Source organism: Acanthopagrus latus, chromosome 17, assembly GCF_904848185.1.
Source record: "Acanthopagrus latus isolate v.2019 chromosome 17, fAcaLat1.1, whole genome shotgun sequence".
NCBI classification, from domain to species: Eukaryota; Metazoa; Chordata; class Actinopteri; order Spariformes; family Sparidae; genus Acanthopagrus; species Acanthopagrus latus.
Window position 1 is genome coordinate 6733237 of NC_051055.1, and position 13886 is coordinate 6747122.

General features: G+C 41.7%; 2 protein-coding genes across 52 annotated transcripts in view; both read right to left on the reverse strand.

Moving 5' to 3' along the window:
- Nucleotides 1-273: 273 nt before the first annotated feature.
- Nucleotides 274-3221, reverse strand: LOC119005969 (dendritic cell-specific transmembrane protein). Of its 2 annotated transcripts, XM_037074190.1 has the most exons (3): nucleotides 2170-3221; nucleotides 1759-2079; nucleotides 274-1673 (listed from the first exon to the last, which is right to left on the reverse strand). In XM_037074190.1, exons 1-3 carry the CDS (start codon nucleotides 3205-3207, stop codon nucleotides 1614-1616), a joined length of 1419 nt encoding a protein of 472 aa, XP_036930085.1. In that variant the 5' UTR covers nucleotides 3208-3221; the 3' UTR covers nucleotides 274-1613. The 2 variants fall into 2 exon arrangements, with proteins under 2 accessions (XP_036930085.1, XP_036930084.1); XM_037074189.1 differs by having other exon boundaries at nucleotides 1759-3221.
- Nucleotides 3222-5346: 2125 nt separating this feature from the next.
- Nucleotides 5347-13886, reverse strand: part of rims2a (regulating synaptic membrane exocytosis 2a) — a 156239-nt gene continuing 147699 nt past the window's right edge. For 49 of the 50 annotated variants that reach the window (XM_037074168.1, XM_037074169.1, XM_037074171.1 and 46 more), the window contains 5 exons: nucleotides 9056-9197; nucleotides 8751-8863; nucleotides 8473-8574; nucleotides 8079-8218; nucleotides 5347-7967 (listed from right to left, as the gene is read on the reverse strand). In XM_037074168.1, the coding sequence (XP_036930063.1) occupies nucleotides 7764-7967; nucleotides 8079-8218; nucleotides 8473-8574; nucleotides 8751-8863; nucleotides 9056-9197 (701 nt within the window). In that variant the 3' untranslated portion in view covers nucleotides 5347-7763. Of the gene's footprint in view, nucleotides 7968-8078; nucleotides 8219-8472; nucleotides 8575-8750; nucleotides 8864-9055; nucleotides 9198-12172; nucleotides 12664-13886 lie in introns of those variants that run through there. The other variant, XM_037074176.1, reaches the window with a different exon arrangement.

Consider the following 13886-nt stretch of genomic DNA (forward strand, 5'->3'; position numbering starts at 1 on the left):
CTTTGACAAGCAGAATTAAATGTCTAGTTGCTGATTGCTCACTGAAGCTAAATGAGTTAGAAACTCCTGATGTATGGTCTTTAATTGGATGGATATTGTGATCCTTCAATCCACTGTACCTGTCGCCATGGTTGCCATTACTGTCAACTGACCTGCCGTTGACCTGTTTTGTAATATGTAACCATTTCATTAGCTCTTATAGCATGCTGAATGACAGTGACACAGTACAGGTGGAGACAAGTAAGAGAGTACAGTGTGTGAGCGCCGCTTTTTATTGTCAAAAAGTATCCTGTGTAATACAATATAGAAAAAATATCTATACATGTCATTAAAAAAACATACAATTTGCATACAAAACATACATCACTAGCAGATCACAACAAGACAACAACAGTTTTTTGTTTTTTTTTCTTTTTTAGTTCTTGTCCAGTGTTAAGGTATTGGGGCGTCAGCCTTCAGTGTCAGGTACGGTCTGAAGGACTTTTAAATCAGTCCTAGTCTGCGGTCTAGTGTTATAGTTGTTCGGTTTGCATACTGTTTGTCTCATCTCTATAATCCAGTGTGGAAAGCACAGTGGAGTGTGTAAAGGCTTCTGTTTTGAAATGAGAAAAAAGGCTCCGTATTCTGTGTGATATATATTTGATTTCCATCACAAGCACAGATCAGTGTGAGCTTCAAAGCGTTGTGCCCCTGAGACTTGCCTACAACTCGCCCTTTTTTTTTTTTTTTTCAAGAGATAAGAGCAAGCTCCAGATGAAATAAAAAGAGGTCTGCAGGTCCTCGGACCTTACCCTGAGGAAGGCTACAATAGAGTCCATGGCAAATCAGCTTGGATGGTCTCATCAGCATAAAAAGATGAACATTGCAGTGTTCAGTTCTAAAATTAAATAATAGTTATGTATATGATAAATAGAAGGGCGTATATTACTGATCCACCAAGGACATTTTTGGAGCTGGGTGCCTCAAATCAAGTCATCATAGTGTTGAACAGTGATTACAGAACAGCTTATGCTGCCTTCGGGACAACTCAGAACATTTCTGACCTCCCGCTGCAAGAAAAGTACAGCGGAACACCAATCAAACCAGTCTGGTCCTATTCGTCCACTCGATGCAAATCCACACACCCCAAGTTCAGATAGCAGTGGCTGTCTGTCATCACATCACAACAGCAGCATGTGGAGAAGGGTCGGGCGTATTTGCAGACGACGGTGTTGGTACAGTGAACGGAACATGAACATAAGATACATTTTCAAGAACAAAAGTGCTGTAAAATAAAATGTGTAATGGTGTCTGTTAACTCGTATGTAGTTTTTTCTCCTCTGAGTGCTCACCGGCCAAAGAGACATCACGTTGTTGCAGTCGTACAAGTGTTTTTGGTAACTTTTGGTTGGAAGTTGGAAATTTCAACCAGGAAATTCTGACCTCTCACCTTGACTGGAACTGCAGCATTACCTATAGGCTGATAGCTGTTTAGGGCACGAGCATCAGAACCTCCGTGCAGTGAAACAAGTTTCAATCGCAACGGTCCTTAATGGGAGACTTTTTTATGTTTTCCAGATGTTTACTTATTCCGAGAACAAACAAAAATCAAAGCAGCAGAAAGAATATCTTCCTCACACGCTGCCGTCTGGATCCCCTTTGGGCCTGAAGAGCAGGGGGCACCAGAAATGTGGCTGAAAAGAGAGGACAGAGTTTCACCCTCATGCATCACACACACAGATTTCTGAGCCTGACTCAGTTACACGCAGCGATAGATACCTTAAAATAGAAGGAAGTCAGGCGGCACATCCTCCTTTTTAATCTCTTCCTCAGGATTTTGGCGTGCAGGTACTCCACTCTTTCCTCCGCAGCGGTGGAGAAGAATCGCTCGCAAACCATCAGCCTGAGCTGGGACACTTTGGAGGCCACCAGGGCCATGACGAGCAGCGTGAGCAGGATGGCCGCCAGAGGAACGACAGAGTCAGAGAACAGCAGCTTGGGTTTGGGAAGGCACTGCTTCTCAAACAGGGTCACAGAGTAGGAGAAGTCTCCTCGGTGGTATTCCTCAACAAATCGTATACCTATTAAAGATGCAATCCTCTGAGAAGATACATGAAGGTGTGTGTTAGCGGTCGTCTGACTGGAAGAAATGCTTGTAAATGCAGAAATGTATAAACATTTCGTACTTACTTCGATGCTTATCAACAGCGGGACATGGAATGGTTCCAGCTCTGATAACTTCTTCGTTACAGTATCGACAAAGTAGTACAATAAGGCGTCGACAGCTATAAAGAAAACCCACGCTACAAAATGGGAGACTATCGGGACGCCAAATTTCAGCATCGCCTTCCCCTCCTTGGTGGTCGGGCGGGCGGAGGGGATGGCGGTGTACATCTTCTCCTCCTTCGGAGTGAGAGGGAGCACGCTGGGCCGCCCTTCCGCCTTCCGCCTCTCGTCGAAGCGAACAAATTTGCTGCTGATGAACCTGTTGTGGTATTTCATGTCAGTGCGGAATTTCTTTATGTGCAGGGCTATGATCATCATGAGCACGAGGAGGCCGATGGCGGGAAGCATCCTTTTGCTCACGGAGGACACTGTGTTCGTAACGGACTGCACGTACTTCACAGTTTCGTTCAGAATGCGCTCTGCGTCGCTGAGTTTCACGCTAAATTGTTCTGATTCCAGCCTGGGCGAGACCTCGAGTTTGGAGTCAAGGTTCAGAACCCCCAAGTCTGTAAACCCCTTGAGCATGTTCCCGATCCACTTCAGCATCTTCACGTAGTTACTGAACGGGGCGCCGATGGCTGCTTTCTTTGCCTTCAGGTTGCAGATCATACTCCTCACCAGGCCTGAGAGGTTCTCCAAGGTGTTGCGGATATTTCTGAGAACCACTATACTCGTCCCGGCGGTCAGGAGCAGGTTCCGGCTCTTCTTCATGAAAATAGAGATCATAAACAGAGTCCCTAGGCACCGTACTCTCTTTGACAGGAAGAGGGCAACAGTCAGTAGTGCCCCGAAGCAGCCAGCAATACCTCCAGCCACGGCTAGCTCGTAGCTCAGGGTGAAGAGGAGGTACAGGAGGAGCAGAGAGCTGAGGAGGAGGCTGGAGAGGCCACAGGTGAGCAGGAGGATGAGCGTTCTTTGGAAGCCATCCCTTTTGCCAGTTGTGAAAACATCCACGGCAAGATGAGCGATATCCTTCAGGCGCTGTTGCACTGAGAGTAACATCCTTGGTGTATGGAAGTGAGGGGAATCAACACTGCCATGCAGTATCTGTCATGTGTTCTCTCACATGTGTTCTAAGCCTCCTTAAGTACAGTTAAAACAGGAACTCCTCTGTGGCCTCAAACCTCAGTCATTCGTCAGACATCCCTTTTTTTTTTTAGCCAAATGCAGAAGCACACAGAGACTCACAGCAGCTTAATTTAGACAGATAACAGAAAACAGAAAAGTGCAGAGCTGTGTGCCCATTCAGATTATTTGGTAAATAAATCCAACAAAATTCATATGATCACTGTACAGTGTGTATACCTGACTTTATTTCTCCTATAAAGGTGAGGTGCTTATCATTTTAGAGTCCAGAATAGAGCTACTGTGCAAAGTACTTACATCGTGGTGTACCTCACTGAAAAGCAGAGACATTATGTTGGGTGATTGACCGCTGATCAGCATTAGATTGTCTTCCTCTGGTAGCCTGACTGCCAGGCGTTCTCTCCGGTTTTCCCAGTTACAGTTACTTTGTGTGAACTCCATGTTCTGGTAGAGAAGCGTCGATCAGATTGATTAGGCTAGAAGATCAAACTACATTCATCCCCAAGGGTAAATTAGGATGTTGCAGCAGAAAAATAGTAGGATTCAGCAAAAGGAAAAATATATAAACACCAGTAAAACATGAATGAAGCAATAAAAGGAGTGTGGAAATGAACAGGAGACATTACATGATTTCATGTTTACCTTAATACATCTCTCTATGGTACTGGCTCTGAGCAGCTCTGAGCTTTGGTGGCGCATGCTGTGTGCTACAATACATCACTTCAATACAGCCCTCAGTATCAGTTTAATAGAGAGTGGAGCTTCTGTACAGTACGAAAAGTCATACCTTCGAAATGAATAAATACCCTGGTCTATGGTAATACCTTGATACTGCCTGACTAATAGCTAATAACTAACAAACGTGCTAAAGCTACTAGCTGTTACTGTTAGAAAACGTGTTAGCGTTAGCAAACACTACTAACGCTACGCTACTAACGTTTGTTATAACCCCTGTCTGGATTTCACATCCTTCATATCCGTAGCCTTTATGTTTTTACAAACGCCAGGCACCAAACCAACATTTCTTTCTCACTCACCTTTTGCTCTTCCATTACTACAATTGTGACTTTTTTCTCAGAACTTAAAAAAAAAAAAATCACATGTGGCCCTAATCCCCTTCCATAGATTGCACTGTCAATCGATACACTTATTAAAACAATGTCCTTACTTGGGATTAATCACCAAACCAGCGAACCCCTACAAAGTTTGATGTAGTTGGCAATTCTTCTGGATGGACACAATTCATTTTAAGCAGCCTGATTGAGCTTGTAGTGGAGCCAAACAACCACCGGTTTTAACAGTTTGATTACTACAGTTTGGTTTGTGTGATTTAAAAAGCAGATTAAAAACACCTGCTTTCTCAGTTCATGTATGGATTTAGCCTTAACTGCCAAGTCAGCAGTCTAGCTAGCAAGCTCAGCCAGTACTGGATGGCAAAAGGTAGCTCAGCTACTCACCAACACTGACATACATTTCATTTAAATTTTGAAATAATATATTCTCTGTCTGATAAATGGAGCTACCAGACATTTGCACTTGATCTTAATTGAACCAAGTGACTCATCATTCTCTGATAATGCCTTGCATCTTCCTTTATGGTGATTCAGTTTACTAATTACCATTTATGTTCACACAACATGCAACAAAGTTACAAAACAGCCAAACATGACCAGTTAGATTGTCCCCAAGTTGCAGCTGAAAGTTAAAGCCGGCTCAGCTGTGATTGTAGCATGTCTCTGTTTACGTTTTGCCTCGTCTGTAGTCTGAACCATGATGATTTCAGCTGGGTAATCTCAGCATAACAAAGTATAGCAGGGAGTTTCAAAGAAATGGGAACTCACTCGGCAGGGGACTGATGACACTATTGGTTACATCATGGGAACTGTAGGATCCGGTGATTTTGGACCCCGATCTGGATAACCAAATGTCAGGATTTCTCAGCTTCTGCTCCGTGCCCATTTACTGGTTACTTCTTATGTACTTTTGCTGCATTTTCTATATAAACCAGTTACACTATTGTGTGTCAGTGTATCTTATCATCACCCAACACTTGGCATCAGTGTAATATCAATTTTTTATTTTTTTAATTTGAAAAATAACTTACATAAATCTCTGTACTCAACCATACTTAACCAAGACATAGCCTTGGCATTAACACATTGCACCAAAAAGAGAAAATTAAAAGGCATTCAAAAGGATAAATAACATATGTCTTTGTCATCATGTGAGGCATTTTTCCTGTTCCAAAAGAGTTTATTAATCTATTCATGGTAGCTTGTTTATTCAAATTCTGACATCTAAAGTTATGTACAATGAAAATTAAAATGAAAATATATACTGTAGCTTGTTACAGCGACCAGGTTTTCTTGGACATTAAAACAGTATTATCACCATATGGAAAAGGAATAATGCCTCAGTTCAATTTCATCCAGACATACTGCAACTATAAGATTCATATACTTCCCAGACATGAGAAGTATTTGTAATTACTAAAAATAGAAAATAAAAAATAAACTGGTCTTGGCTTTTAAATAAAACTAACAAAAATATAGTAAATTAATTTCATTTTCATTAAAACAAGAAAAAAAACAAACATTTTCTGTGGCAATATCCCTTATTTGAACTTGTGATTAGCTCATCCTCACAAACAGTGCCTGTAAAATTGAACCACAGCAACACGCATCTCTAGCACGTTTGCTGCCTCTTGATTAGGTATAGACCTCTTGCTGTATCAATACAGATTATTTTTGCATGTTCGTCAACAATACTGAAATAAAATACACTTGCAATCACAACTGTTTCGTCAACCTCCATTAAATATAAAATATTTTCCTTGTCACTTTTTTTTCTCAAAAACCTGAAAGAAAATATGACCTTGGGGGTGGAATGTTTTTGTTAAAACTTCAATAATTGGCCATGGAAGACCAAGAACTAATTTGCTGTAGAGCACAATTTAAGGTGAGGGAGAAAAGTAATGAAGTTGACATGCACTGTACAAGAAACTGCAAAAATTCCAAATATCATCTTTATCAAAACATGCTGAGTTACTGTAAGGTGTGCCCAAGCCATGTTGCAGAAAATCCTTTTCAACATGCTTGTTAAACAAATCAAATCTAAAATAAAATACATACTGAAACAATACAGAACTGTAAAATAACCAACAGTCCTAAAATCTGGACAATATCAGGGGACTGAACAATGGTAGCAATGAATAGTACAATGAGAAGTACCCTGGGACAAGGAAGAAAAAGAGAAACATGTACAATTTGCACATAATGTTTATCTTTATAAGGCGTGAGCCTTTTACAATGAAATAAATAATTTACATTTATTTTCATTATCACTTTTTGTCACATAAACATTTTCTGTTAAATAACTCCAAAAGTTTTCTTTAAGTTTCCCTTATCTGTATGTCTGCAAAACGCAGACTCATGAATGGTCTAAAGAATGATAAACAATGTCTTTTTTTTTTCATCACGATGTTGCATTCACTCCCCTTGAAAACCATGCACTAGTGAAATTTATCTTTAAAAATAATAGAAATTGTTGAAAATGGCTGATCTGTTTTATTTATTTTTCTTCATCTTTTTTGCAAGTTGCAGCCTCAAGAAAATAATTTTCTTTCTTTTTTTTTTAAATTCAGCTAAATTTGTGTCCATGCAAATGAACTAAAAAGGAAAAAAAATATCTTTTCTCATTTAATTTTCATACAATATATCAACAGAGAAAGAATGATGGTAGATTGTACATCTTTTCGTGGGGTTTGGATCGTTACTGTATATTCTGGAGTGTTGATGGTAGCCACTTCAATATTGCCTCTGATTAACTTTGAAGTCTTTCTGGTGATTTACCAGTACAGTTTGATTGAGCACATAAACCTAGAGTATGCAGGGTATTTCTTTTGGGATTTGGGGGAGTGTGGATACAAGCTGGGACACACCTCACCCAAAGTGATGGTCTCCAAAACTCCATCTACACAGCTAGGTCTGTTGGCGTGGCGTGACCAAGCATCTGGTTAGAAACACTGTCACCCCCTTCAGATACAAGTACATTGACATTAAAAGAAAAAAAGAAAAAAACAAATGAAAACAAAACAAAAAAATCAAAGCAGAACATTTATTTTTCATTCGAAAAGGGCTTCTGTAGAACTCGTTTAGCAGTTCCCAGTACTGACCCCCATGGCTTCGAATTGGATGAAAACCTGGAACTGATCGATTCCTCGTGCTAAGGAGTTCATTCCAGCTTCCTCCAAACAACAACAACAACACCCGGCAATCCCGGCTGCCGGGCGCTTGCAACACGCTTCGCCACGTGCACAATGTGCGCGACGTTTTTGCTTAAAACACAGGATCACATTTGCACCCCTAGAAACAGGCTCAGAAGACACAACATCAAGCATGCAGTGTAACCGGGGGGCGTGACCTGTAATCGCAACACTGGCTGCTACAACAACGCTATCAGTCCACACGCTGCTATGATCGAGAGAAACTGTCCAGTGAGGATTGGGAAGCTCTTCTTGTCAGTGGGGCCAGAGTAGGGTCCACCAGTGAGGAGGGAGGAAAGAGCTTGAACCAGCCAATCACCATGTTGGACAGGTCCAGCTCATCTAACAGTATCTGAACTGCTCCCATGAATGATTTATGGTCCATACGTCCATAGTCGCCCCAAACGATGACCTGCAGAGAAGAACATAGGAAAAGAAATTAATCAAAAAGATGAGACACGTTTAAACAATGACAAATTAACTTGTTTTAGAAAGTCTAATTCTGAGTTTCTGCTTCAATTACCTGTAAAACCTTCCCTCCCGGACTCTCCTCAAACGGCAGTTGCTGCTGGTAAAGAGGATCCAAGGTTTTTCTTGCTACTTTTGTTTTCTTTTTGGCTATGCAGACTCCATTTTCCAAAAGGTAGACCTTTACATATGGTGCTGAGAGAAGAGAAGAGAAGAGAAGAGAAGAGAAGAGAAGAGAAGAGAAGAGAAGAGAAGAGAAGAGAAGAGAAGAGAAGAGAAGAGAAGAGAGACAATGTTACAATGTTACAACATTTACGACCTTTTTATTTTATCCCTAAAGAAACATGTTTTGATCATCCCTTTTTTTTATCATATACCAATATTTATGTGGAATAAATGAGATAATTGTGTAAACATTTTGATGATGACAGTGTGGGAGCTTAAATTACCTGGCAGTGCCTTGGAACCTGGTTTTCCCACAAGGCCACGGGCTCGGATCACCTCCACCTCCAGTGCTCCTTTCTTCTCCACCATACCAATCTGGATGTCACCTGAACAAATACAGCCAAATTTTAGCACACTCCTAACCAGATATTTATCACTATGTAAGATGTTAATATATGGAAGTTAGTAAGTATAGTTGACAGTATATAAGGGATAAACAACTGTATGCTATTTCAAGGAATATATTTTGAGTGTATTGTATTAACGTTTGTCTTGTTCTCACCCATAGGTGGAGTAGCCAATGTCTGTCGTCCAACCAGCTGGGCTGGGCCGAGACCATCCAGGAAGTCACTGAACTGGGCATCCGAAGAAAGCCTCACACCAGGGAAGATGAGACTGAAACAGAGTAGGACACACAGGCTATCACAGAGCTGAAGGGTACAGTTTTGCTGATAGTAAACAAAGTTGTAGTTCCATGTAACAAGGATGAGGAAGGGTGAAGCCTAATATGATTAATCAAATCAAGAACAAACTGCTCCCAGTAACATATGAATGAGTGTCCCCAGAATCGGAGTCTTTTCTCCTTACTTTCCCTCGGAGCTGTAGCTGTTCATGCTGCCGTCCGTGGACTCCCGGCTGGCCTGACGAGTCATCCTGCTCCTCATCTCCACCGCCAGGCCCGTCTCTGTACTCCTCTGGATTGTACTGCGTAACTTCTTACCTCCTGCTTCTGTAAACACAGTGACGCAGGCAAAAGAAAGACAGATGGAGAGAGAAAGAGGGATAGAGATCGTCAGTCCATGACACTGAATCTTTTTGTGACTCATACAGCACGCTGCATTCACATGGCTTATTACTGAAACACCTGTGTTTTCATTGGCTCATTGAAAAATCATTAGGGAGGGCAAACCAAGCACAGAGACAGCTCTGTGAATGAAAATGTATCTCTGTAATATGACACGAGTACAGCCTATTCTGGGAAAGATCATTGCAATTATTACCCTGACAATCAAACAAGGCCACTTCAACGAGCTTTACAGAGTTTGGTTCTTTGTGTAGCTGTTGAACAGAACAACATGTACGACACTGTCTGTGCTCCGTGCAACCCCACTGCCTCTGGGTGACTAGCCGGAGTCGTAGTGAGTCCATACTCCACCTACAAACATCCAGCATATACCCCTCGATCCTAACTGATCCAAGACGACAGCTGACTCCCAGCATTAGCCCTGCTGCTGCTCATCTCAACCCAGGCCGCCTGACAGCCTGCGTGTGGGGCCACGTGGTTGCGCCTGTGGCAGGCGTACACATACCTAGACAAAAGGATTCATGCTCTACACGCCTGGCAACCAGCAGCGCACAACACATACCCAAACATACACACACACATCACTTCTACATATAACTTCATATCCATTAAAAGAGAACCTAGAAAATTCTCCTTCCCTGTGAGTAAAGAGACAGTGTACAGTAAAGATGACATGAAATTAGACACATCAGATTAGCTATTATTACATATTAGATATTTCGTCATTTAGCTGTTAAGCTGGCTGGTTATCACCTGAAATATATCTCTTTATAAAAGATGGAACTGAAATTGAACATGGCTATCATCATCACATGATAAATGTTGCCACAAATATTATAGTTATGGAATTTCTTTTTTTCTCCATCAGTAATCAAATGAATGCACAATGACAGCAGCATGTTATTTCCCAGAGGTCAGACAATCACCACCAAGCCAGATGAAAGTGATATCAATGAGTTACCGTCAACTCAGTTTACAGCCACCAGGTGCAAGTGATGAACCAATCAGCTATCTATGGCTGCAACTAATATTTATTTTCATTGTTGATTTTTCAATTGATTATTTGGTTGATTAATCGATAGTTGCTTAATCTATAAAATGTCAACCAGAGAATATTCATGTTTAAGTGGCTGGAATCAGAGAACTTCTGATTCATTGATCATCTAAAAAGGTTGGCAATATTGTAGCTGATTAGTTATCAATTAATCAATTCATTGTTATGGCTCTACAGCTATCTGTACACCTAATGTGAGTTTCACTTAATGATGTCCCAGTTTGTATGGATGACTCATATCTAGACTACATAATTCTTAATCCGGCCTCATTAAGGGCCCTTTGTGGGGCCTGCTGTCTTCATGCTCTCTCCTCTCTGCTGCCTTGTGTCTGAGGAAGAGAGATGCTCCTGTGTCCTATCTCACACAGGCAGAACAGACATGAATCCTTTCAGCCTTGAAATCTCAGTTATTCAGCTGGCTCCCACCTCCTCTTCCTGCTCTTCACACACTACAATAGGAGACAGAGATATAGAGGACGTCTCTGACGTCTACAGCAAACCACAGCTTGTAGACCTCCTCTGCCAGTCAATGGCTGGCCAGATGTTATCAATCAATGTGAAAAACACATCATTTCAGAACGGAAATGTATTTTGTTGCACAAATTATGAGCTGTGTATCTTACCATTTATGCTACTGGTCAGATATGTCCTTATCATAGTCCTTATTATGTATCAATGAATGGGCAGTCTTATAAAATAATAACTTTACAAGAGATGCTGACATTTTTCTCTGTGCAAATGACAACAGATCGAGCCATGGACATAGATTTTAAAGACTATGATATCAAAAATCTGTTTCCATACTACGTACGTACTTCAACATATGTATCTACCTTACAAAAAATACTGCATGAAAGCGACAGCAGGAGAGGAAAATGTGTCAAAGACTGAACCATTACCAACATTGTTTGAAGAATGTAGTGGCCAAGCACTTTTGTAAATTATCTATCAAGCATGAAACAGCAGTGGCCTAAAAGTTAGACAAAGTGGCTCATCGCCAGGTCACTGCCCCCAAATCTCAGCCTTGCCAGAGTGGAACAACAGCCAACAGTGGAAGTGGCAGTACAAGTGTGTCTAAAGCTGCAGCTAAAAAAGCTAGTATGATCAGGCAATATATATATAGAAACATAGACATAAAAGAGTGAAAATCTTCTACTCCTCTATTCCCCTTCTTTTTGTCTGTAAAAAAACCTCCACTACTAGAAAAGGAAATGATAAGAGCATCATGAATAAAAATACAGTAGGCATCATCACTATATTTCAGGAGATGAGAAGCGACAATCATAGAACAATGTTGTAATCCTAGGCTAAATAAACACTACCACCCACAAGATACTAAACAATGATTCATTCCAGTTACTGAACCTTTGTTTTCTTTCACAGGGTCAGATTTAAAATCATCATCATTAAATGAGGTACTGGTGAGACTAGCATGAGTAGAATACACCAGCCAATAGACTGGTTCCTCTAACAGCCATGCAACCACCACCACCACTGGTGGCAGTAGAAACAACAGAAGTAGTATATATGTTTAACTACAAATGATGGCCTGGATGACTAATGGATTATTCCTGACGCAGAAATATCAACTTTCAATCCATAATAATACCAGAGTACACACAGCTCAAGCAACCTCTTATTATTCTAATTAAACTACACTGTCATCTAATGACTAATTAAACTAATTACATCTTTCAAACTGCCCCGGTTCTCTCTACAATAAATACCACTGCATTTTCTCACTAATCCTCAATCCATCTCCTCCCTGTTTGAATCCCTCAGTTGAAACAACACTGCTACCCCCCAGACAGCTGCTGCTGCGACCCTTCCCTGCATGTCGTCTTACCTCCATCCTCCTCATCGAAGGAGTTCATGCAGGGGAAATAGACAGCCAGTGCTTCAAACGATGCAGACAGGCTCATCTTGCTCTGGGAGCGCTGGATACGCATCCCGGGAGCTGCAGCGGAGGTATCGTGCCCCTGCCTGCCCATGGTGACCGGCGGCCGTCCTTCTCAATGCGGTGAATCGAAAGTGCAAAATGCTCACTGGCGAAGGTTTGCAAATCAACTCAGATCTAATCTCTTTGATAGATTTCTAAGCCTAGTAGTAGAGGACTATATGCTGCAGGAGATCAGGTCTGTTCTATCATCTAGTCTGTCCCTAGATGCTCTGTAGACTGCATCTTAGGGGGAGCTGCAGAAAAACGTTGCTTCAGTTGCTGAGTCTTGTGCTGTCTGGGTCTGACGCTCCTGCAGCACCTCTTTCTTCAGGGGGGAGGGGAGAGAGCTGCATCGCGCTCCACCAATCAGGAAGCAAGGCTGCTCAGGCGCACCTCGGTGGGCTCTGCGGGTGAACAAGCTCTACCCAGAGATACTGAGCCCCCCCTCCTCCGTCCAATTCTCACCAATTTTTTTAACCTCCTTTTTTTATAATCTGCCTTCTCTATTTTGTCCCTTTGCTCGCTGTTTTGCTTCTTTTGTGCTATTCATCACTGTTATTTTCCTTTTCTCTCCATCCCCTGTCTGACCATCCCTCCCTCTCCCCATCTCATCCACAGTCGCCAGTGAAAACAAGCTGTCATTAGGTCTGCCAACGGCCGTGCTCCCTTTGTGAGAGGGCTGCAGCCACATGGCGATCACTCAAAGTTCACGTGCCAAACTCTGCTACTTTATTTCTCTCATATATACCACAGCTGTGTTGCATTGAGTTGGATTTAATTTTGCTTCTGCTGGCTGTTTTCATAGCCGCTGGGAAAGAAAAATCAAGTGGTTGATCATATTCAAGTGCTGAAAGTGTCATCTATCTTCCCTCCACCTGCTCAGTGACACAGCTTTGTTGTGTTGAAATTAGGTTCACTTGATCAATCACAAACACTCAGATGAGCTCTTTGTTTGAATTAGGGTAAAACTTTCGCAAACATAGACCTTTTTTCACTCTACTTTTGCCATTTGTGGACAACTGAGGTCCACCTATCCAAACAGTCCAGACAGAGAGACACAACAGAAGTGCTATGATGAAAGGTAACTTAATTGGTGGTCCCTGAAATTTAAATCCTGCTACTGGCAATGTGTGTGACAGGTACCATATAAAGCAAATGTATGGCTTGAAACTAAACTTCAGCCCCTCTGCTCTCTGTCATCACTGCTGCTTGGTTTAAAATGAAGTGAAACTGTGCGGCTTTGACACATGACCAGGGAACTAACTGTGGTGCTTTTGTTCTGAGCATGCATCTGGCAGAATAGGGACAGCACAAGACTATAATGAAGCCTTTCTGCCCCATCATAAATATAGCAAGCTCCCTGTAGTGTTATAGCTGAGGCTACTCTAAGAGACACAGCAACCTACTTCCATGAAGAAGCCTCTTAATGCGCAGTGTCAATTTGCAGATTTCATCTGGGTCAGCACAGCCAAAAACAACACTTCACATTTTCAGCTAGGGGGAAACTGGACAAACACACTCAGTTACAATCAAACCAATTGGGTCATTGTTAATGGGCCTTCTAAAAGTCTTTATTTGTGAGAGGACATAAGCTTGGGCTCGTGCTTACTCCAACTCTCCG